Source organism: Pseudopodoces humilis, chromosome 2 (assembly GCF_049639895.1).
Source record: "Pseudopodoces humilis isolate 2021_Gansu_Grassland_sample_001 chromosome 2, ASM4963989v1, whole genome shotgun sequence".
NCBI lineage: Eukaryota > Metazoa > Chordata > Aves > Passeriformes > Paridae > Pseudopodoces > Pseudopodoces humilis.
The window spans coordinates 86,902,818-86,928,198 of record NC_142201.1 but is presented as its reverse complement, the minus strand read 5'-3'; the positions used below and the strand labels follow the sequence as shown (position 1 = coordinate 86,928,198).

Here is a 25,381-nt window from a genome sequence, read left to right as displayed (position 1 = left end):
ATGTTAATTTAAATATTCAGTGATAAACTGTAATTACATACATCCATAGATTTTCAAAGAAATAAAATTACTGCAGTTCTTTATGTAGCTTTGAGAAAAAGGAAAAATCTATTACCTCACCCAGCATGCGGCTCAGAAGTAATGCTCTCAAAACTAAATCCTCAAAAACTCTTGCAGAACTATAAACACTGAGAAATGTGATCTTAATGAAAACTTTTGTGAAAATGTGTTTCTATTAATAAGGCTAAAATAGTAAGTGTACAAATGTTTTCTGTTTGCAAAGCAGCCTTCCCTTAGGTTTCCATTCAGACTTTTCTTTTGGAGTAAAAATCATGTCTGGAAAACTTCGCACAGACATGCTCATTCCTAATGAAATCAGTGTGTCCAAATACTAGAGCTGTATTGAATAAATTCAGCCTCATGTCTCCTTTTTATGCATTAAAACCAATAGCAACAAAATAATTTCAATTGCTTACAAGAACTTCTTTACTTCTGAGTCATGATGGAGTTTAAAGTCGCATTAGGTCCTGTAAAAGCATGCTGTCTTCTTTCTATTTGAGAGGCATTATGCCTAAGAAGTATTTGCTCTTTTCATAATGTATATAAAGATGGTCTGAATATTTTGACTACTTCCCCTCTCTATTTCTTTTAGAGAGTTTCTTCCTCTTTTCTTAATGATTAACATTAAGGTTTAGAAAATTTCAAACAAAGTTTGAACAACATTTAGTTTGAGACAAAAAGTGATTTACATTCAGACTTTAACTCAAATGCCTGAGAAACACTAGGAAGAACTGATTTTCCCACTCGGTCAATTCTCTTTAGTTGGAGGTGAAATGTATTTTAAACACCATCTGAAACTTCTGAGAAGCTCTCCAAAAACTAAAGACCACATTGGATATTCCCTATATTTTTCAACTTAGGTCTGAAACCTGAATTTCAAGTTTCTGCTGTATATAATAATGAGTCAACAAACAAGCCATAGGCCTTTTTCCTTCCTTATGGACAACTCTGCACTAAAGCAAAGCTTTCTACATACTTATCATCAGACTTTCCTCCCTTACCATATAATTTTTCTTTGACTTTTGACCACAACAAAAATACTTACCTCTGAGATGTAAATCAGCTTTGGAGTGCAAACTTAGGACCATGCAGTACAGTCACAAGGAAGATGCTGACTACCCTGACTCTGAATTGAGAGTTGAAGTTTGGTTCATGGACACTTTTACTGCTTCCTCTCCATTGGCAGAATTTTACTGTCCTATTTCAATCCAGGCAGGTCAACTATGTGTTCTGTGAAGCTGTATCACACAGTACTTTCTAAACTCTTTAATCCCTACAAACTTTCAGGAGTGAGCACTGAATTAAAAAAAATGTTCACTTGCACAGGCGTCGCCCAGTTACTTATTATTTGCAGAGAGAATTTACATTTTCCCCCCTTTGCTATCTTGGTTTCTCTACCAGTTACATGAGGAACTCATTAACACACATTACACAGATATTTGTAATACAATTTTAAAATGAGTAATTCACTCATTTCATGAAATGAGAATTTCAGAGATTTAAGAATTTGTATTATAATCTTACATCAATTATTTAGTCTCTGAACTTCCCACACACACTGCATTCCCTTCCTATTAAGAGAACGGATGCTTTAACAAGCTTTCCTCTTTTTACTAGATCTCACACTATTCTCCTTTCCTTTTCTCTAGGTCTTTCCTTGCTTCCCTTTGATTCCATCTCTCCCTCCTCTCCTCTTTCAGCGGCTTTCAGAAATGCAAGAGATGAACATTCATCACAAAGCAGTACAGTTCACTGAGCACATGTAGCTGCAAGGATATTCTTGGAACAAACAAGGGGACTGTTTACAGTACCTCTGCCCTTCTCTAACTCTCTTCCATAGCTCTAATCTTATCTCCTGCTCTCATCGCCCTCCATTCTATCATCTATTCTTTCTTCTACCTTTTTCTTGGCACCTCTTTTCCCCTGCCTACCTTTCCCCTACCCTGCCTTCAGTGCTTTCTCCCTCCTCTGTCTGCCGGCTGATTGTGAACTGTCTCTTCTTGTTAATGCAAAATATTCTCTCCATATCTATTATTTGAGGCAAGTTTTTCAGAGGTGAGACAAAAACTCTTGATTTCAGCCCATTGGGTGCTGTCTTCTCAAGCAGTACAAATATCCAGAGATCATTTCACAAAGCAAACGTGGTGCAAGAACAGGAACACAAGAATCAAATACACGTAAAATATAAACAAGGGGCTTATTCCTGGAGAAAAAAAGAAATCTATTCTTTGAGGCAGGCACGTCTGAGATAGTTAGTAGTAATGTTCACTAATGATCCTTCATAAGAGGGTTTGCCTCTCCCATCAGAAACAATACTGACAAGTTTTTAAATCCCAAGAGATAGTGATCAATCATCAAACAGACATGTGCTCAATGCTCATCTGGACTAGGATATAAGCATACTGGAGAGCACACTTTTATTTTTTTTTTTAACCTCTACAGAAAACTGTTCAAAGTTGTTGCAAAACATCCATTCTTACCTTCTAATGAGGTGACTAGATGAAAGAAGAAGACCATCCAGAGCCAACCCATTCCCGACACTCTTGCACTGATGCCAGCATTAGAATCCATGAAGATTCTCTGTAAATACCAACATCTTCAACAAGCACACACCACTCCCTTGAAATGGTCTGAGATTTCTTGGAGTGTTTGAGTATCTTCCCAAATTAAAGCACAGAAGTCTTCACAGAGAAATACTGTTTAAGAAAAAACAGAAGGTAGAAACAGAAACCAGGTCACTCTAACACAAAACTGACAGTTTTTATACAACTGCTTCATCATTTACTACTTCCAAGTTAGAGGCGAAAAGGAGTAGCACAGACCCAGTATTTACCATCTACTGACCCCTCAAGACTTCAGTCAGTCACAGGTGCTTTGTGCACTGCCAGTAGACACAGATTTTGAGACTTTCATGGCATCAGTGACAGTGTGGTTCCCAAATCAATGCTAAATCTCTACCGCAGTATAGGCTGTACTACTACTGAAGTCATGGTCCTTTCTGCATCTTTGGCAATGTTTCTTGGAAGGTGTCCATTCCATTTCCCCTGTATGCTTTTCAAATTCTGTCTCTTGTAATTTACACTTTGCCTTTTAAGGCCTCTGCAGGGCAGTAGCCATGACAGGAGAGTTTTTGCCAGAACAAATCTGCACAGCTGACACACTTGTAACTGCATTTCAGATGCAGGCATTTGTCCCTTTAAGCATATGACTGCACAACACTACCAACTTGGACAGTATTTTTCCCATTGATATGTTGTACGTGAGGAAGCAAACGTTGTGATATTTAAGGTCAAACAGGGAGCCTGCATTACAGCCAGAAAAAGCACACAAGTCCAAGTTTATTATCTTAAGTGGGAAAAAATCCAAACAAAACTCTACCACCACCATTAAGAACCTGACATAAAAGCTTATCTTACAGTAAGGGAGCAGCATGTCGCTTAATCCAGCATTGCATTAGATCAATACAGCATAACAATTTTGCTAAGCAAGGTAATTCTAACTCCATCTGTCCAATTCTCAGCCCACCAGAGAAATATCACAGTAATATGTAGGTTGCATGCAAAAAGCCAGTACGTTTTGTTTCTTCAGGTGCTCTTTGAGCAGAGCATTGAAAATGCTCCAGTATCTTCAGTGACACAGTGAAGCGTAGCTAAGGAGAAAGAAAAATGTCTCAGGCAATGTACAGAAATGGCTCAATAACTTGGCTGAAAGAGGGAGGGGAGAGTTGTAATTAAAAGGGGCAGACTCAGTGCAATTATCTGAAATCCTTGCAATAGGGGATTTGAGCAAGTTGGGCATAGCAGAGGAAAAAAGCAGCCTGGGGAGTATGCGAAAAGGCAGTGGAGTGCAATTAGATTTGCTTTACCGGAGAGGGAGAGAAATTCTGGACAGGATGGAACAGTTCTGTCTTCTGCTGCCCCAAGTAAGAACCTGAAGCACCCAAGACAGACGAACCAAAGGCACTCCGAGCATCACTAAAATGTAAGGAAACTAAAGGGATCCCAGCAAGAGGCAAAAACTTTGAATCATGACTTCAGAGGAGAGAGAAAAATAAAGTCCATTAAGTATAACTGAGGAAAAATGAAGATTAAATGTGAGGATGGATATAATACAGGTACTGCTTATTAGTTTATTTAGCATGTATACAACATGACATAAAAACACCACAGAATGCAACTGCAGAAAGGAGAACATTCCAGGGTGAAAGATCAGAACGTTCTTCTTTACAGAAAGAACTATCCAAGCTCACAGCAGTGTTCTCCTGGAACAGGAGTGAAGACTGCTGCCTGAGCCACCAAAACTAAGACTGGGTACACCAAAATCAAGCCTGCAAGACACGTCTACATGGAGATATAAATACGATTTGTACTGACAGTGAATCTGTAATATTATAATATCTTAAAGTTTTTTATTAGGCCAGTAAAATCCTAAGAGATGAGGACTTTGAAGTGTTCATAATGAAGGCAAACAAATGCAGAAACAGATGTCAAACAAACTGAAGCATACTTTAATATCTGTCAATGGGACTTCATTTATCTGCAGAAGGCTTGGAAACAGCTCACAATTCAGATTTTCTCATGTCACATAATTTCTGAGTCACAGAGCAGAAAACCGAACCCAAATATACTTTGGCTGCTGGATCTCAGGCCATAGCATTGAAATTGCCACAGAAAAGATATAACTAAAAAACCCCTTGTACACAAAACCAGACACAAAACAATTTCTGGCTCCAAGGAGACCAGCTGTTCTTCTGCTGCTCTCCTCACCTGCACATCTCTCTTACAACATCTCTTTGCCTTATCCTGGTTGGCCCTGTATCCCACCAAAGTTACACTGCTCTTTAAGAGGAATCATACAGCCCTAGATTGGCAATTATTTTCCCTGAAATAAACTGTGGTTAAATCAAAAAGCTGGTAGTGATTTAGTAGATAAAAAAAGGTAATTTTTTTAGTTGTTTTAGTTTTTATATTTTTATTTTTTTTCTACCTCTTCCACACCTCAATGAAAAATGCTTACTCCACAGTGAAGGATAGAGAGAACATTATGGAAGCATTTAAGGGAGAGTAGGAGGGAAGCAGTAGCCTCTGTGAATTAAAGAGTACTGAGCCCCTAAATTGCTAACCACTGCCCTGCCCTTCCCCCTAGCACTTGATGTGTACAGAATCTGACTACACCCAGAGACGCTCATCTTTCATTCTTCAGTTCTCCTACCACTTCTACCCTACCTCAAACTACGTAAACAGAAACCTCAAACCATCCCAACTTTCAAACCACCCTCTTCTCTTGTCCACACAAGCATCTTTTCATGGCCTTCTCAGCTAGTTACTTCTTCCAAAACTGCTTTCAGCAAGATTACTTCCCTTTGCTATGGAGTATGGAGTCCACTATTCCCCACTCTCCTCCAAATCCAACTGTAAAGCAATACATCTTCTGTGCACAGGATCCCTTGATAGACTTCCTTAAATACTGCTTCTCATCCTTTCTCTCCTCCAAGTACATGAACTTGCCACTCATGTACCAGCTGTCAATCCTCTTATGCTAACCTTTCCTTAAAGGATTTAACCCATTTTTAGGCATACACTTCCTTAGCTAGTGGAATGATCTCCATCTCCTGGGAAGTCCTGAAGATTTTAAAGCATCTGAGAAGTGACAGTTCCAGAGGATCAAAATGCCTTTTAATGATTCAAACTTATAAAACTGTGAAGATCCCAAGCAGTCAGAAAACATCAGTCACATATGACTTTTACTGTAACACTAAGCTCCAAGAGATGGAAGTTGGAAGTTTCTGGGTTGTCTCCTTACATCATTCACCGAAGTTATCATGACTGTTTACTTTGGCACCTTCACTGTGTTACCTAGATTACCAAAATTTATGTTTGAGATCTCAGTTAAAGAGATAAATACAATCACCACCACTATTTTCAAGAATCCTGGTTTCTTAGATGAACAACCAGCAAGGGAGAAGAGTTCTTTGGGAAGCTTGTCAACATGAGTTTTGAACACCACCAAGGATGGAGATTCCTCAACTTTTTGGGCTTCTGTAGCAGTGTTGAACTGGGTCATTTTAGATTTTTTTTTTTACTGGGTATTTTTTTTTTCTTCCTTATATGTCATCAGAATCTCCTTTGCTGTCTTCTGTTTCTATCTAAACAGAAGAGAGTCAGCTCTTGCCAAGCACCTCAAAGCTTCTTCTACCCAAGACTGAAAACACAAGCCATTTCAGCTGGAAAGCCTTGAATGTGAAACAGCATGCCTGGCTTGACTGGCACTGTTTAAGTCCTGTTTATTCTCACCAGACAGGGCCAGTGCTGTAATTTCTCACTTTTTCTGAACTCAGTCTTGAAGTGGGAATGCTTCAGTACCATTTCCAGGGAAATGATGCTCAGTGCTACAGAAGAGACAGTGATAGTGCTCCCACATGTGCTAAAACAACTGACAGTTGTACAGTTCTGTGCTTGTGAGATTTCTGTCACAAAGAGGGCTGCTGTCTGCCCATGCTGTACCTAAGCTGTGGCAAAGCATTTCAAGCAGTCAGTACCTTTGCAGCAGCTTCTTTATGCAAATAAAGGATTCCCTCAAAGTTCAAGCACTGTCAGCGATGACACCTGAAGAGCCATAGGGCACCAGTGCTGCTAAACAGGTCGGCATTAATTGAGAATTCCCTTCCATCAATGCATGTGTTTCTGTTAGCAAGGAAGGAGGTTTGCTCCAAGGTTTGTGCAGTCATTTATTTTAGAATACCCCAATATGTCTGGAGCCTTGATGGAGGTGGTCATGCACATGACAAACCTGAGGGGTCTCCTTAGAATGGACTGCTTTTTTATTCTTCTGCAGTTTGCATGGCACTCTGAGACTGATCAAAAACAGTGACAGCTAGATAAACTGTGTTAATTCTGTGCTGGCCACAGGCTCTTCTGGACCTAAGCTTTGAACAAAACCCCTCCTTTTCTTAACCTTTTGACTCCAACCACAAAACTTTAGACAGACCTTCACTGAAGAATGTTCTATCTTACTACACAGACAATATGTAGTCACAGATCAGAAAATAATGTGCAGTGGCCCTGTTTCCCTCTGACAGACACCACCTGCAGAACCTGACATGGTATAGCATTAAACACTCTTCTGAACCATGCATCTGTCTGGCTTCCACAGGAGGAATTCAAGCATGCATTTAGAATTAAAAAAAAAGCTAGAATTGTTCAGGTACTGCACAAGCTTTCTGGAGAAAAGATGAGGGCCTGAATATAGATATTTCTTTGAGTTGTACATTTTAAAATTCAAGAAAACACAGAAGCAGATTAATGTCCACCTAAAGCCAAGTTTTCTTTGTGTCTCCAGTGCCAGGAAGAGGTGCTGTGTGCAGACGGCTTGCAAGCCTGGCCTCTATGTGACCCTCTTCCCTACTCTTCCTCTGGTATCCACAAATATAAGGCAAAGATTACTAGAGAATATCCCCCAATTCCTTGCCTTTAGTATCTCTTTAGGAATTCATCCAATCCCTGTCTTGAACTTGAAACAGATTTGGAAAGATATCTATCCTCGTGCAACTAAGTATTTTTACGTATTTTAAATTGTTCTACTAATAGCAGCTGAAATCGTAACAGTGCCAAATTTTTTATGCTTTCAATTCTTCTTATCTGTTCCAAGAACTTTTCCAAATCATCTTGTTTCCTCCCACAGGAACAATGCTTCTTCCTCGTTCATTGTTAACTGACTCCTCTAGGCCTATTTCACAGTAGAAATCATAATACGGGTCTAACTTCCCTCTGCTACACTTGATTCCACAAACTTTCCCCGTATTTGTCATACTTCTTCCTCACACAAAGGATCTAGACGAAAAATAAATGTACCTCAAAAATTCTCCAGAGTAGAGAAAATGCTGTACCTTTGCAAACACAGTCTTTCCTCCTCCTGCACATTTTGCACTGTGACTCATATCAGCTTAATACTATCCCTCAGCAAGAACCATTAAAAAGATAAATGAGCACAACATCTGGGAGAGTCAATAAACTACTATTCCAATTAATTTGTGCCGCACACTGATTCATCACATTTAGGCAGAGTACAAAAAGTGGAATTAATACCTCTCATTCATGATAAATAGGGAATCATGATAGTATTACACATCAAGCAAAAGGCCTCCTCCCCTCCTTTGCTGCCCCCATTTCTGTCCTACTATAATTTCTCTTTTGCCACTGGGATGCCCTTGCAGCAATGGTCACGCATCTCACTGGGATAAATCTCATGATGCTGTTGTGAAAAGCTGTCACTCAGTGCCTGTCCAGCACTCTGAGCATGACATAATACTGCCTACCTTCTTTCTTAGACAATAATTACAATAACTGCTATTCATAGAAATCTTTCTACGCCCCAAACAGGAAGTGAATGGGGGGGGAGCAACACATAATTTATCCCTCAGGGTTTTAATATAATGAAGTTAATATGTTTTCTTCAAAAATTCTGTTACTGGGGCACATAAAGCACCACAAAAAATGATTGATTAAATAAATAGCTCATTTTAATAGTTGCTGTATATCCTTTCATCCTCTGTTACTAATTTAGATTATTTTTAATGACTCCAAACTACTTTGAAAATATCTGAGAGTAGAATTTATCAAAAAAAGCCTTATGGATTTTTTTACAGTCTGTTGATTTATTTAATTTTGAGAGAAATGCTCTAGATGAAATGTATAACTAATAACTATTCCTCAAGAGCATACTTCATAAAATATTTCATCTAGCTGGCTTGATCATTTACTTCCTACAGATTATTAAGACAGAGTTGTGTCTGTTTCTCTTGGGATCCCTTAAGTTTACAATGACACTCCAAAAGCTGATTCTGAATGCTCTCCAAAGAAAGGCATTCATTTCCTTGTTTACCATGGAAACATCAGGAGTCTTGAAGCTGATCTTCCATGCTCTGATTATACATTTCCTACTGGAATCCAAATTAAGAACTTCCATAGCTCTTATAGGGAAGAAAGAGATGCTTATTTTCATGAATTTTTATTAAACCCTTGAGCTCGAATAGGGTGCCCAACTTAGAAGCACAATCACTCCAGTGACCTCGGCAGTCAGTGGACTGAGCTGAATCACGTTCACCAGCTAAGATCTGCGCTAATTAAAAAAGGGAGCTACGGACAGCTGAACAGCTCCCTCCCGATGACTCCCTAGGAGCAGCCCGAAGGTGTCTGGGGAGATTCCGAGCCTCTGTGCCATCTCCCAAGCCACACAGGAGGCCAGGTTAGCATCTCTTTAGATAACTACAGTGCTTTCCCTTAAATCTCTCTTCTCTGCCATGACACGCACTTGGCTAGAGTAGCTTTACAGCTTAGCTTGTAAATCTAGTCTTTCCTCCCAAGCAAAATTCATTCACAGCTGCCCTGTGTTTCTGGAGACCTTCTCAATGCCTCCACATCATGTTTTGCTATGCCTAACAAAGATGAACACTGATCACTTGAAACTACAAAAATCTAAAAAAATATTCTAATTAAAGATACAGATTCTTTCTTCCATCTAGTATGTACTTGAATTACATACATATTAAACACAATTTTAAGTTCCTGAAAAAAAATCTTTCTACCTCACAAGATTTGGCTTCACTGACAATTTTTATAGAGATTTGTGTAGTTTTCAAAGAGACACTGGCAATTTTAGTCAAGTTTCTAACATTAACACCTGGAAGCAAAATCTAGAATATTAACAGCATTATAGAATGAGAAACGTGAAGAAATTAATTTTTCTTTATGTTATCCATTACTTCCTGATAGAAACTTCTAAAATATAACAGGAATTGAAGTGATACAATATTCCCTTTGAATTTTTATACAGTAAATAAAAGGAGAGTTCTCAAACAGGGAGAAATGAATTAACAGCTGTCCATCACATTTATCTTCTCTGATGGTAAGAGAAGATGACAACTGTACCCACTGGGTATGGTTTCACTGTCCTGCTATTGATTTTACCCTAATTTCTCAGGATACTTCTCTCAGTACAACTGTGCACAGATCTCTGCACTTTTATCTGTGTGGAAATAAATATGATGCTATCAGCTTCAAGTATAATTTATCTTTGACAATTATACTTTCATCTGTACAAAAGGAAGACATAAGGCTTCAGTGAGGAAAAAAATACACAATTCACAAACTCCAGGGCACAGCAGCAAACCTTTGTCAAGCACTGCGTAAAATGTTGTATTCCCAAAACTCTAAACACAAAATTTTAAGTTTAGAATACGAGACTCAAGTATCCTTGAAGATCACCACATTATTTACTTCTAGGTGAAAATAATCTGTGGTACTAAAAATTCTTTGAAAATTGACACTTCCTCCTCTGACGCAAGTTTAAACAAACACCGCAAAATTCACTGAAATTTTATAACAGAAGACATCTGAAAACAAGAAAAAATATGCATCCTATTTTGGTATTTGAAAGGGAAAGGGAAATAACACATTTTCACAAATGGTTATTAAACAGAGGATGTGTTACTGTCCTGGTTTTGGCTGGGATAGAGTTAAATTTCTTCTTAGGAGCTGGCAGAGTGCTGCGTTTTGGATTGAGAATACTCTTAATAACACAGATGTTTTAGTTGTTGCTAAGTAAAGATTACTCTAAATCAAGACCTTTTCAATTTCCCATGCTCTGCCATTGAGGAGATGGACAAGAAGCTGTGAGGGAGCAAGGCCAGGAACAGCTGTCCTGAACAGGCTGAAGAGGTATTCCACACTACGGAAGTCATGCTCAGTGCATAAACAGAGGGGAGGTGGTCAGGATCTGTTGATTACTGCTCAGGGATGTGCTGGGCATTCACCAGCAGGTGGTGAGCAACTGTACCATGCATCAGCTGTGTTTTCTGGGGTTTATACCTCTCTCCCCCTTTCCTTTCCATCATCATCACCATCACAGTATTGTTATTATATTATTCTAGTCATTAAACTGTTCTTATTGCTGTTATGTCAACCCATGTCTTTTACCTTTTTCCCGTTCTCCTTCCCATCACACTGAGGGGTGGAAGGGTAGGGGCTAAACGAGCAGCTGTGTGCTGCTTAGCTGCCAGCTGGGGTTAAACCATGACAGTGACGTAAAGAGAATGTCCGAAAATCATGTTCTCATCTACTCAGCAATGCTTATCATGCATTTTTTTTCTTCAAGTGAAATTAAAGTTATTATAGATGAATTTCTGATTGCTAATGGATGGAAAGTGGTAAAGAAGCCAAGCACAGTGCTTGCAATGTCACAAATCAGAAAAATTACCTTGACATTTGCTGACCAAGTCTGCAAATGCAACTGCAAATCTGCACAGACAACCCAAACACAGAGAGGCAAAACAGTCTTAAAGGACACTAGATCTAGTGTCTCAGGACACTAGAAAACGAATCAAGGGCCTGAAGGGTAGAACAGGAGCAAAAGTGATAGCGGCTTGCAAAACTAAGATATGAATAAGTCTAAGAAAAGAGATGTTTTATACTAATGCTCTTTCCCTCTGTAACTTAAGAATGTAGCCTTACATGTCATGTCTACAAACATATGAACGAAGATCCATGCATAAACACTCAAAAGACACAATGGAGGGGAAAAAAAAGAACAAGCTGAAGATACTTTTCTTAAACTGTTCATTGCAGACCAGTTTGAAAAATCCTTTAGTAAGGATTAATATTTTCTTCAGCTGCAGTAAAGAACTTCATTTTTTGCAAAAATATGCTTACTGTCTTCATCTCTAATTTTCCTTTTGACTTCATGAGGGTTCTACAGTAAGAAATATTTAGCATAAGCAGAAAATGCATGTTATTCGTATTCACAGTATCCAAGGTTATGTTGTCTATTGGGATATAGTGGCAGCAATGACAGCCGGTTAAAAGATAATGTTCCTCTTCTATGGGAATTCCCATCATTTTGAAATTGCCTTTCATTCCATGAGAGAAACTGTCATTTCAAAACAGATTACAGAAAGGACTAATAATATTAAAGCATCTTAATTTAAGTGCAGCTCTTTTTATTAACCTCCTTTCTGGCTTCAATGAGGCAGCTTGGGTTTTCAGAGAATGTGCTTCATAATTTAAGGGTTAATTAAAACTACTTTTTTCCATTTTAATCAGTTTCACAGCCTTAGGCTGTCGTAGAGCTTGGTTCACAAATTGTAGGCTTCATGCACTCACAGATAGAGGCTACTTTTAAAACTATTTAGTTACTAGCACTATTTATCATCACTTTTTTTATTCCTGTTAAGAGAAGCAAGAATGCTTCTTTGTAAAACAACAAGGCATAAAAGCACTGAAGCACGATCACTTTACTGACTTTTTCACTTCCTTGACGTTGCTGTCCAAACCTACTCTCCTACCTTCACTCTATGCAGGTGATTACCAGCTACCTTCCATCTCCATAGTTATAACCCCAAAGAATTGCAAATACCAGTTTTTGAGTTCATAAGGTTGCCCCAACAGAGGGCTGTAACATAACGTATTCCCCAAATGGTAGTGAGAATAAAAAATTATATTCAGTCAAGCTGATTCCCTTACATTTTGCTGACTGCACCAACAGGCTGTACAATATACAAGCTTTAGCTCCAGCATGTAAATTAGAGCGTTTGATGTGGAAATACATGCACAAAACTAGGAAGCTATGAGGGAGGGAGAAAATGGCTCAGAGAAGAGCGCTACCACACCGCCTTCATTCTTTTATGACCACTGTTTGCCTAGACGGGAATTCTGTCTGTTCTACCATTAGTTTGAGTCTCATGTTCATGTTAGGTACTAAAACATCATGAAACAACCCTGCACTGTGCTGGTCATACTCTGAGAAGTGCACACCACCACTTACTACAATCTGTCAACAACCATTTTTGCAGGAGGTGTTACTTCACTGTGCCATACCAGGCAATTGAGGGAGCTACCCTTGGCAGCAATCTCTCAAGAACACAGAGAAAAGAACTATGAGACCTAGAACTTACTCTGGAAAGACTTTGAGAAAATAGATGGTTTCTTCAGTTTTGCTGTCTTCACTTTCAGTCTTGAAATCCATAATATTCATTCAGACTCAGTTGTCTTTCCTCTTAGTGCCTTGGTCTCACTGCTAAAATGACTGAACTGAGCAACAAGAACAGACACTACAGAAGTCCTTCAGAAGGACTTCAGAATCATCTCACTTGGTCTTTAACATTAAGTTTATTTTAACTTTTGTCAACATCTTGATATTTACTTAGAGAACAACAGTAATGAATCATGCTGATTCAAGGCTTTGTCCAGGTTTTCACTTTGATTTTGGGAATCAAGTTGCCCAAAACTGGCTCTCATTTCCGAGACAATCGAGAGGAAAATGAAGCAGAAATGGTAGCTTGAAGAAAAGAAGTCAGACGAAGGCTGGAAAGAAGAGATTATCTGAATGGCAATGACTGCTTAGAACAATCACCTGAGTTCAGTGAAGGATCACAAGGAGCCCATGTGTAGCAAAAAGGGTCAGAGAGCTCCACCAAAAATTTGAACTTGCCACTGGCAGAGCCTGAAGAGCAGCCAATTTTGTTCTCAGGTCCTTCCCTCCTCCTCCTCCTCCTGCATTTCCAGTTCAGTGTTTCCACCCTCAGGAAATGGGAACATTATGTGCCACTAATGCTTCAGCAGAACAGAAATAGTCTTAAGAGGAAAAGGGAAGGCCAAGCAGGTTATGGTAGAAAGATATTTCAGGCTCATAGCATCTCTTTCTAATGCATGTTTGTATTATTTTTCGTGCCAGAGATGAAAGCAACAACACATAAATCTCAGAGTTCATCCTGCCTCCTCAGTGTCTCAAAGGCTTATTTATATTTCAGTGTGGATGCTGGGGCTCGCTGCTCTTGTTACAACCACGTCCAACCTCAAAACCAAAGGATTACATTTAGAATGGAGTGAGTACAATACACCACTTCCTTTCCTTGGATATCAACCAGTCTTGGTTGTAACATAGCAGATCCAAGATAGATTTTCTGTCAGGAAGGCAGTCCCTCCCCCAGTTGTTGGTAAGACTAGAATAACAGAAATTAAATGAGGGGGATGGGCACCTTTATTTAGACAACATCTGGCCTACAGCCCCTGGTCAACTGCAGGATTTTTGTCGGTGTATTTCTTTAAGCTTCCCTAGTCGTATTTTTAAATGTCATTACCAGTAGGGCTTCCATGACTTTCTACAATCTACGTGGACCTTTGCTGGAAGAAATCACACCTTAATACTGAACCCAAACCCATCTACTTTGGGCAATTTGAGCCAGCTCTTTCACTTTGGCCAGCACATTGCCTGGGATCCCGTCAATAGTCTTTTAGGTACTCTAGCTACTCCAGAGCAAACCCTTTTCACTCATCAGTAAGCTAGTGCTTTTTAATAGCATTTTAAAAATTCCCTGTAGTCACCTAATCACTTCTGTTGCTCTTCACTGAGCTCCCAGCTCATCAGTGCTGTGGCACAGAAGTTCACACAGTAGAACACAAATAGTCTCTGTGCATTTGCATTAGTGCCATAAAGTCAGGGACCATCCAATTTCAACACCACAGGTTCAGAGGCACAAAAGAAAAAAAGCAGAAAATGCCAGGCTGATCTGCTATGATCTGGGTGGAAGATGGGAAAGCTAAACATTTTGAAAAAAAAAATCTTCTAAAAACTAATTTTAAAATAACTTTCTGAGGGTTTAGGGCAAATTCTCCCTTCCCACTCTGATTTCCATACACACAATTCTTTTCAACACTATTAGATACAGTGACCTGGTACAGACCTTTAGCCAAGAGAAGCAGGAAATGTACAACTATTCAATGGAACCTATTCTGATCCTTTCAATCAGGACTGTCCAGTAGGTGTTAATTTACTGAACAGAATAAGAGCTGTTGTAGCTTAATTCTTTTAAAGAATTTAACGTCTTTATTTTTACGCGGTGTCCAAAGACTGATTTGTTTTCTTTCAACTCCGTCATCATGCACACTTTTTTGGGGGAAACCCATTAGACATAATCAAAAAAATATATTTAGGAAAGCATTTCTTAAACTATTCTTTCCAGGTAATAGGGATCTAGTCACTAATTTGTTTTCACAGAATCACAGAATGGTTTGGGTTGGAGGGGACCTTAAAGACCATTCAATTTTGATCCCCCTGCCATGGGCAGGGATCCCTTCCACTAGACCAGGCTGCTTCAAGCCCCATCCAGCCTGGCCTTGAACACTTCCAGGGATGGGGCATCCACAGCTTCTCCAGGCAACCTGTTCCAGCGCCTCACGACACTCTGAGTAAAGAATTCCTTCCTCTACACCAACCCTTCAAGTCTGAAGTCTTTCCTAGATGTTGTATTGCTTACATGCCCTTGCCAAAAGTCCCTCTCCAGCTCTCTTATATCCCCTTCATGTACTGGAAGGACACAGTAATGTCACTCCAGAGTTTTCTCCAGTCTGAACAATCCTAGCTCTCTCAGCTTGTCTTCAGGAGAGGTGCTTCACCCCTCTTCCTGGCCTTCTCTGGCCCACCCTCCCTTCAAGGCCCTCCATCTTCTATCTGAGGATGTCCTTAGTTCTTCCAAGAACCTGCAGCTCTCTGAGACCATCCAGAGCCACTTCTAATTCAAGACTGGTAAAATTATTCATGAAAAACACACAACTGTCAACACCATTCTTGCAGTCTGAGTTAAGAGGACTTCTGACTGAAACAAGGAGCACAAGTCATGCATCATTCCCATTACGTTATTTCACCAAATGTCTTTCTGGTGCTCAGCCTGGGGCCCCAAGCAAAAAGGTAGCTACAATAAGGCTCAAAATGAAGAGTAATTACTCTTCAGCATCTGACTCCACATACATGTCCCAGCAGAACAAGGCACGTGCAAACCAAGAAAATTCCCTCTGTCAAGCTTCTATCTATCCCCTAGACTTTAACAGACTGCTGATTTATACTCAGGTCACCAGGATCTGTTCTCACATCACGTGGTACTGCATCTTTATGCATTTCTAACACTGTTAGATACCGGAAGAAAAGACCACTAAGATCCTCTCTGCACAAGCAATGAAACAAACATTCCTCAAGAGAACTATTCCATTCCTGATACCATAGTGTGGGACAACACATGCACCAAACGGGATTGGCAAACTCGCTGAAAAGTGAAAATGTCACTACATATTTGCATCCCCATTGCTGCTGGCACCAGCTGAAAGCCTACTGACATTAGGAACGGAAGGGACCATCTGGGAGACAACTGCAGGCACACATCCCAATCCAGCTGTGCTTCCAGCAGCTTCTTCCTGGCTCAAACCCAAAAAGGAGTAATTTCAAACATCTTCCTGGTGCAGAAAGCCTTCCAGATTCTGCATACCGGAATGAAATTGATCCTAGCTGTGAGTGAAACCTAACATATGAAAATTCAAACAGTCTCATAAACAGTCCAGTTTGAATTTTCAAACTGAAATTATTCAAAACCTGCTCAGAAATCTCTGTAATACTGTCCCTCTTGGGACATCCCACTCTTCTTAGAGAATAGTTAAGAAGATAAGAGAGTTCTGCCAAGGAACCATGCTTCCACTTGCAGACATACCCAGGATATGAGAGAGCCTGTGGTAAGCCTGATGCTAAAGGCTTCCACACAGGCGTCTGTATCCTACACACTGCCTCTGAAGTGGTCAGCTGGGCCAAGCAGATTCATATCATGTGAGTGTTTTGCAGTAAGTGGGAGAGAGATCAGGTCATTTAGGGAGCTTTGAAAGCTTTACAGTAACTTGGAGAAACATCAGTATGCTAAAACAGAAATATCTTACAAAGAGTCAGTAGTTCTCAGTATCTAGCTTCTAGGGTTTAATTACATGATTTAGACACGTTGGATATTTTCGGGAGACATGGCACAGAGCAAAGAACTGTACTTGGAAACTGCAGAATCAGCAGAGGAATCATTTACTTGGCAAGCTTAAGGAGACGGGAAAAAAAAAAGAAAAGCCTGTCTGAAAATGAAGTCATGTATGTTTCAATGTGCAGGTCTGGGCTGGCGAGAATTTCCATCCTAAGGTGAATCAAGACCTCAAGGATTCAGCTTTCATATGTAAGACTGTACTTTTGAGGCTGGATAGGCTGTGTTCTTACGGTACCCAACATCTTCTCTGCTGCCAGGACAGCATATTTTCCGCTCCTTGCCCGGAGCTGTGTGCACACACGAGCATGCGCACACGCGCGTGCACACGGGAGTGGGGGTGTGCATGTGAAATGTTTCAACAAAAATCTTCTTGACAAGCAGGTCTGAGTAGCAGAATGCACAGGGGCCTCTGCAGGCATGGAAAATTGAAACCAGTGACTAGAAGAGCTTTTGTCAGAAGTGGTCTCAAGAACAATCTTCAAGTAGGACCTCTGTGACAGAAGCATCAGCTTCTTTTTAAGTGACTTTTTAAAAGGCAAGACAGTGCCTTCTGTATAAAATAATGTGCCAGGATCTCCAAAAAGTGCACACATTTTAATTGCATTTTTTAAAACACAACATATATTAACAGTACACTCCCTATAAATTTTTATTACTGGTGGCAGAGGAGTATTTCTTGAAAGCACAACACACACCTCTGAGAAGGAAATACTAGTGTAGTTGTTTGTTAAGTTTAAAACTCCTTGTATAAATCAAGTGTGAGAAGAGTGACAACATGAAATGGCTTTTTCTTACTTGGATTTGCTGCTCACATGTTTGACTGCTATGGCTGACACAAGTAATTAAGGAGCTTTTATCCTTTTGGGGGTCTATTTGCATAGCACAGTTGGTAGCACTGGAGAAAGAGAGCTAGTATGCTGTTGTACAACATCTACAGAATTATTTACAAAATACGCCTGTGTTACACTTGTGTACACCCCTGAAACACATGACACTTTATGGTTACCTGCCAAAGAACAATTATGGAGAGAGGAGTGATATCCAGCCCAGGATTTATCAGGTAGAAGCTAAAGTATAAGGTCATAATGAGTAGGAAAACCGCTGAATGTGTGGAGTCAGTAGCTGGAAGAAAACCTTACCTGTATTTCTGTAAGGTGATACAAAACTTGCTAACAAATCAAAATCAACAGCAAGATGTAACATTAATCTGGTATTAAATCAGATTTAAGGAACAAAAATAACAGCAAACAAGACTAAATAATGATAATATTATAGAGGATCATCAGTTTCCCTCTAAACCTTTAATCAACTTCTCACAGAAATAAGTCTTTGAGCTTTTAGAAAAAAGTCACATTTATAACCAAAACCAGCCAATCTGTAATATTCTTAATAAATACTTTTTCATGACAACATCCTTTTTAGAAGACACTGCCCTCTTGTTTGGTAGCTAAATGACATTATAAAGCTCTAGCTTGACCACACACACAGATTTGTACTTCTTACACCTTCTATTGTTTATGTGTGCAGTAAACATATGCAACATGGCCACAAAAATGAAAAATAAAAATATATTGTGTAACCTTAAGTGTGCTTCAAACGTACTCTGCACTAATCTGTAGGGACTTCAGGTTAACCCTCTGCACAGGGACTGCAAATGGACAATGAAATACAAGGAAACCAAGGTTTTAGGGAGAGCAGATCTGGAGAGAGAAGCATTCCTGAACCAGAGAAAAAGCAAGCATAAATCTTCTGACAATCCAGGGGAAGGAACATTGGCCAAAAAACAAATCTGTCTTAATTGGAGGCACACAAGATAAGGGGGGAGAAAATACACTCATCTCTTACATGACTCTCTGCATATGGCACATGCAGTATCAGAGGGGAGAAGGGGAAGCCATCTGCACCTGGGCACAAAGAGGGATGTACACAGTGCATCTGTACAGGCATAAAGAAGACAATTCTCAATGGACTGAGGCATGAGCTCCCTTGTCAGACACATCTGCTGGCAGCCTATGGGAGCATGCTGGAGAATAAGCAGCTGTCTCCTTGGAGCCACCAGCTGCCTTCCCTCCAAAAAGGATTTACACTGTGCCATTGGTCAGCCTCCAAGTAAAATACAGAAGGCAAAGATAGTAGCAGCCTTGGGCAAAAGAAAAGAGAATAGACATCTCCTCCCCAGCCCTCTCCAAAAAGTCTCCACAACCTAAGCTGTTCTTGCCACAGATAACAGCTTGGAAGAGCTGAGAACTTCAGAACAATGCAAGAAAACATGCCTTTCTGTGGGGTTTCGGTGATGAAAACAGAAAGACATACAATCCTACTTCATAGAATATCCAGTGCCCCAAAGTGATGCTATTCCCATGTATCAAAACACACAGCCATGCAAACAATTCTGAGGAGCTCAGTGCAAGTGCAAGAATGTCAAATAGGAGAGAACTCAGAAGTCAAGAAAAAATGTTTAGTGGCTAGAGGGGCACACAAGTCAAGGAATTAAAAACTGCACATGCGTAATTTAGCTAAGAGAGCATACATGCAAAAAGCAGTAAAGGAAAGGATACAATTATGTGCAGTTATCTGAAGCCTGCCAATACATTAGTAAAGCAAACACAAGTAGGGCAAGGTGTTGAATTTAGCGAGTGAACTTCTAGAGAAAAACTGTATTTTTTTTCTGCAATTAAATGGAGAGACATCAAAAGAGGATTATTAGGTTGGAATTATTTCAAACTGTGAATGAAGAATAGCCAATAAATCTTGTATTAATGGCTTAGGGCAGGCGGATCAGCTCTGACTAAACAAGAGGTGTACCCACATCCAGTTCCATGTTTCGGATTAGAACCCATATAACAATGAAAAAGGAAGCCTCCTCCTTCATTGCATCTGAGGCTACAGATTTGCCTCTGTAACACATGTACGCTGTGGCAGCCAACTCTCCTTGACTTTGTTGTTTCCATTTGCCCTCTCACTCCACCATGAATCTGCATGAATTGGTATCAATGCTAGTGAAGGATGCCCCTTGGGAGATTTCCTTCCCCATCTTTACTCTCTGATTTCTGGAACCTGTAGGAAAGGGAGGTGATACTCACTCTCCTCCCCAGCCAAATGAGTGTGGTAACAGCAAGAGAAACTTCAGAGTAAGTGAAATCATCTCAGTGTATCCCACAAAAGGCAAAATTAAAATTACCCATCACAACAGCCCCTCCCACATTCACAGATTTATTTAGTTTGAGTAGTAGTAACTTGCATCATCTCCTTGAAAAATAGCCTAACATGGCTTTTCTCTGCCACAAGCACTCATACAACCATCTGTCCCCCACAAGAGCGCTGAGCAACCCTACCCACAGACAAGGCCACACAGCCTCCCCTGTGTCGTTCCACGAGGATCGGGAACCCACACCAGCATCCATCAAGCCCTACTTCAAAGGCAGCATTTCCCTACGGCTCTTCAGGGGGCTAGAGAGAGGGGAAACACCGCTCACGGGAGCAGACCAAGCGCACCGTGGCCGTGTGGAAGGGCTCTGGGGGTAATCCCTGTGAGCGGAGAGGCCGTGACCCGACTCCCCACCTCTGTCCTCCCCGTGCCCACAGCCGGCACCTGGCAGCAGAGGTGCGCTCGGGGGAGCGTCCCGGTAACGCAGCCTTTCGACAGCTCACGCCGGGAAAGGAGGAAAAAAACATCACCTGCGGACTTTTAACCCCTTCCGAAGTAGTCCTCGTTTGTTCTGTGCCCCCTCCCCCGGATGGCAGTGACCCGCGGGTACCCGCGACCACGTCCCGCCGGCTCCGAGCGCCGCGGCCGGACTCACAATGCCCGTCCTCCCGTCCGCCCGCCGCGGTACCTTGTGCAGGACTCCAGTAACACCCCCTCCACTTCCCAGCATTACTCGAGCGGTGTTCGCAGGAGCCCTTCCCGCTAGAGCCGTGCCGCCCGGCCTCCCGGCATCAGAAAAGTTGGACAAAGACCATTTTCACCGCGCGAGTTGCACCATCCCGGCGGGCCAGCGCCGCTTTGTCCCCCGGCCCCGGGCACAGCCTCTGGCCTCGCTCGACGTCTTTCAACAAGTCGGATGCTTGTGAGCAGTCCCGATCCTTGCGCTCCCCTCCAGGCCCTTCGCTGGGAATGTCCTCTCCCCGCCCAGGTTCCCCCTCCTGCAGGAGTCTCTCTTCCTCTCGCTTCCCAGATCTGCCTTGTCCCTTTCTCCGGGCTCCTCTCCCTCTCTCTCTCTCTCTCGCTTTCTCTCCCCCCTACCTCCCTCCCTTCCTCGCCGCGCCCCTCCTCCATTCTCTCTCCGCCCCCCCGACCTGCTTTCCTTCGCAGAAGCCCAGCGACGGCAAATGGGGGTGGGGGCGCTGCGGGATCCCGCACTCCGAGGCGGCTGCAGCCACTCCTGTCACTTCCGCGGCCATCGCCATCCTCTGTGCCGCACGCCCCGCCGGCTCCCCCGGCCGCCGGCAGCCTCCCCTCCCCTCGGAGCCGCTCCGCTGGGCGGGTCGCTGGGCGGCACCGGCTTCCCTCCGCGATCCCAGGCTGTGCTGCCGAACCCTTCCCGCTTCCCCCACCCAGCCTCTTCGAGAAGGGGATTTTCCAAAAGGGTCTTCCCTCACCGCCGGCTCTCCGGGGATCCCGAGCGTGGCCGCAGCTGTGCCCGCCCCAACCTCTGCTCAAGCCCCTGCCCCAGCCCCTGCCAGGGTCAGGTCAGCAAGGACAGCGTGGCCGCACAAGACTGATCCTTGGTCAGTCTCTCTTGACGCTGTTGAAATCCGTGTTACTGTGTGCCATCTCCTGTTGGTCTGCATAACCCAGCCCCAAGTTCGTGCATCTGTGCTTCCTTGTACTCCATCTCCAGTGCTTCCTCTCCACTCAGCCCTGGTGAAGCGCTCCTGGAGTGCTGTGTCCAGTGCTTGGCTCCTCAGTCCAAGAGCGACACGGAGCTCCAGGAGCGGGTCCAGTGGAGGGCTACAAAGATTATTAACAGTACCTTTCTTATGAGGAAAGGCTGAGGGAGCTGGGCCTGTTCAGCCTCGAGAAGAGATGTCTGAGGGGGGCTCACCAGTGTCTGTATCTGCAGGGAGGGTGTTGGGGTGGATCCAGGCCCTCCTCAGCGGTGCCGAGCACTAGGACACAGGGCAATGGGCAGAAACTGATGCACGGGAAGTTCCAGCTGAGTATGAGGAAGAACTTCCTTACTGTGCGGGTGACTGAGCGCTGGGATGGATTGCCCAGAGAGGTTGTGGAGTCTTCCTCACTGGAGATATTCCAGAACTGTCTGGACTCAATCCTGTGCTGTGTGCTCTGGGATGACCCTGCTTGAGCAGGGAAGTTGGAGCAGATGACCGCTCCCGTGATCCCTTCTGACCTGACCCATGCTGTGATTCTGAGAAACATCACAGAGGCGAGGTGCTTCCTTGATTCTAGGTATTGACAAACCTCAGTTGTGAGGGTGACTCAAATGGGATTTCTCAGTTCTTCAAAGGAGAGAACCTCACCTTCCGATGTGGAAACAAAGGACTAAAAGCATCTTTTTTGACAAATCTTTCTGGGTGTCTCCTGTTTCCTGCTAGTGCAAGAACAAGAGTCTACCTACTCATTTTGGAAATGTCACTGGGCTGAATACAGAGCAATGCTAGTGGATGAGGCATACAGCATTACCCTCTGCTCGTTCCTACCATTCAGTGAGTTACACAGCCGAGTGGCAGAAAATGAGGGAGGATGCAGTGAGCTAAACACAGCATGCATTGGCACTGAATGGAAAAGATATCAAAACTCAGTGCCTTACAATTCATAAAAACTTCTGTGATAACACAGAGCAGAATTTTGGGCTTCTGTTCCCAAAGTAACTCTCTTTGGTTTGAAGTACGAGCTTCACAATACGCACAATAGAAAGTGACCATGATTCCCTTATACTTAAGACACTGGTACACATACAAAAGGAAAAAGCGCATTGAATAAAGTTCTGCTTAAAACAAGTACCATCAGCAGACAGTGACACATCTCAGTGTTCAAAAAGCTAGGGCTAGTTTCCACAGAACACAGCCTTTTCTAGCAGTTCTGTATATATGCAGAGTAACACAAATACCTACTTCTTCCCAGACAGCATAGTTTCTTTCTTAATCCTCTCTGTGGGGGTTTCTAGACACCAATTACAACAGACCTCTTTCCTTCCAACTTCCCTCCCTCTCCCTCCCCCCCCAATCTGGTTCTAAAAGAAATTTACTGTAGGAGAAATCGCAGGTATTCAGCTCCTCCTTGAATCTGGTCTTTACTGAGCTGGGTAGTAAATTTTTGCACATATGTTTTCCTTTCTTCCTCATTTTACTACTATGAGGAGCATCTGGCCCCTAGAAAGGAGCAGTGGGACTGTACCATTGCACCGGGGTCGGGAAAGAGGTTAACTAGCTGCTTTGTTCAATAGCTGCAGAAACACTTCCTCCCCTTTATGGTAACGGAATATTCCCCCCAAAACCTCCTCCTCCTCCTCCTTCTTGTGGAATGAAAGCCAAGCATGAGCGAACTGCTACACTGAATGGGGAAGTCTGAGAAAAGTTCCTGTGCACGCGTGCACATGCAACATCCCAACCCTCTTTAAAACCTCACCTGGCGAAAGGCGAGATGACACTCAGTCTTTTACGAGGGATTAATTTTTATGTCAGCGTTTAAATGTTTTTTCTCCAATGCTGCAGCATTTTGCAATGGTGCAGAATTTGTATCTTTAAAAAAAAAAAAAAAATTCCAGTTTCTGAAATCTCCCTCTGCTAGGCAAATTATCACACCCTACCAGAAAAACTCAGCCCTCTCAATATATAAACAACCACAGCTGACATGACAGAAACAGAGAAGGAAAAGCTCTCAATCCCAAACTACCACAGATGGATGGGATTCTCAGGAGAATCTTAAATGTGACAAAACCAGCATGTCTCATGCGACAGTGTGGCTTGCGTGATATAGAGCTGTGATCTCCAAAGTGGGGTGCATCCACCCCAAAGGAGTATGCAAAGCAACCCATTGGTGTTCAGGGGCAAAATAACAGAACTTCAGTAGTGCATAATTTATAAATAAGTAAATATATGTATAACAGGGGTGTATGTTAAAGCCTTTTACCAAGAGAGATACATGATCAAGAAAGTTTGGAGACACTGATAAAGACAATCGTACTCCAGATTACACAGACATTCATTTTATAGACACAATTCCACACAAAAGTAAGTTTCAAATGTCCAGACACACAAATAGATCTCGTAATATTTAAAGTTTCAGTTATCAAAACAATGGTCAGAGCAGCAAAGCATAATTCATTTCTCAAATACTCTCCTCACTGTGTGAAACGTGTTAGGTCTTGAAGAGAAAAGAATTGGAATGTGCAGGGCAGACCACACAAACCAAAGAGAAGAAAACCACCCATGAGAAAATATCTGAGGAGGATAAAAGGGAGGGGTGAGGCTAAGACAAGGGGAATAGAGTTTCAAAGAAAAAGGAGAGAAGAAGGAGGATAAGAGTGAGAGAGGTGGAAGACAAAGGTAGAGAAAGCAAGATACACACAGAGCAACTATAAAAGACAGGCAAGGAAAGAAAGGGATGTGAAGAAGAAAGGGAGGAGCTGGGAGCAGCAAATAGAATAGCAGGCAGAGGAAAGAATAAGAAGGGTACTATTTATACATGAGAGGACATGTTTGACAAGCAGTTTTGAAGCAGAAATATTTAGTGGATAAAATCTTCAAGGAGATTTTTTTCAAGGGCAGATTTATCACTGCAACTGTCTGAAATAGCACATTTTCACAGATTTCTGAAAAATAATCATACAGATCAGTAAACTAAAACCTTATAATATCCTTCTGGATACTCCATACCCAAAGCCTTGTTTTGTTTGTTGCTGTGTTTGGTGAAGTACAAAGGTATTTTTTCCCTAAGAAAGCCTGGCACAGAAAGAGGAGAAGCTTACAGAAAATTCATAAGAGATAACTGAAGATAATTTGGGGAAGCGCAGAAGTGCAAAGGACTGAGGGGCAGCTCAAGATGGAATGTGAAAAAACAGAGCCTGCACCTTTACAGTCTCCACACTGGCTCTTGGCAGCCACCATTATACAGTCATGCATTTAAATTTTTTGGGTTTTAATCTTTATCACAAATAATGAGATTTTTTGCAGGCAAGAAGGCTTCTGGGTCTCCATTCTCTCTTGAAACAAGCAGTGTGGTGCTTACAGACCAGGCTTATTCTCTGCTTTGTTCCTTCTTTGCCATCATTCATTTCTTCTTAGGGCTTTGCTTATGAGTTTTAATGGAAATAAATGCCAGAGAGGAGAAAAACCCCAATCTACATTAGTTGACTATTCACCCACCTGTATTTTTAATTATTATTTTCATTAAGTATGTGTATCAGTTGTTCTAAAAATTATCTTCCTTGACTATTATATCAACCAATCTTTATAGTGTAACAGTGTATTAATTTTGTTTACATATATTAGTTCACATAATACACTGTATTGTCACAA

General features: G+C 41.8%; 1 protein-coding gene across 2 annotated transcripts in view; it reads right to left on the bottom strand.

Annotated features, from left to right (window-relative positions):
- Positions 1 to 21,337, bottom strand: part of EPHB6 (EPH receptor B6) — a 66,743-nt gene extending 45,406 nt beyond the window's left edge. The window contains exons 1-2 of one of the 2 annotated variants that reach the window (XM_014253389.2): positions 21,197 to 21,337; positions 2,541 to 2,756 (exon numbers count right to left, since the gene is read on the bottom strand). In XM_014253389.2, coding sequence (XP_014108864.2) covers positions 2,541 to 2,631 — 91 coding nt within the window. In that variant the 5' untranslated portion in view covers positions 2,632 to 2,756; positions 21,197 to 21,337. Of the gene's footprint in view, positions 1 to 2,540; positions 2,757 to 20,733; positions 21,077 to 21,196 lie in introns of those variants that run through there. The other variant, XM_005523804.3, reaches the window with a different exon arrangement.
- Positions 21,338 to 25,381: the final 4,044 nt, after the last annotated feature.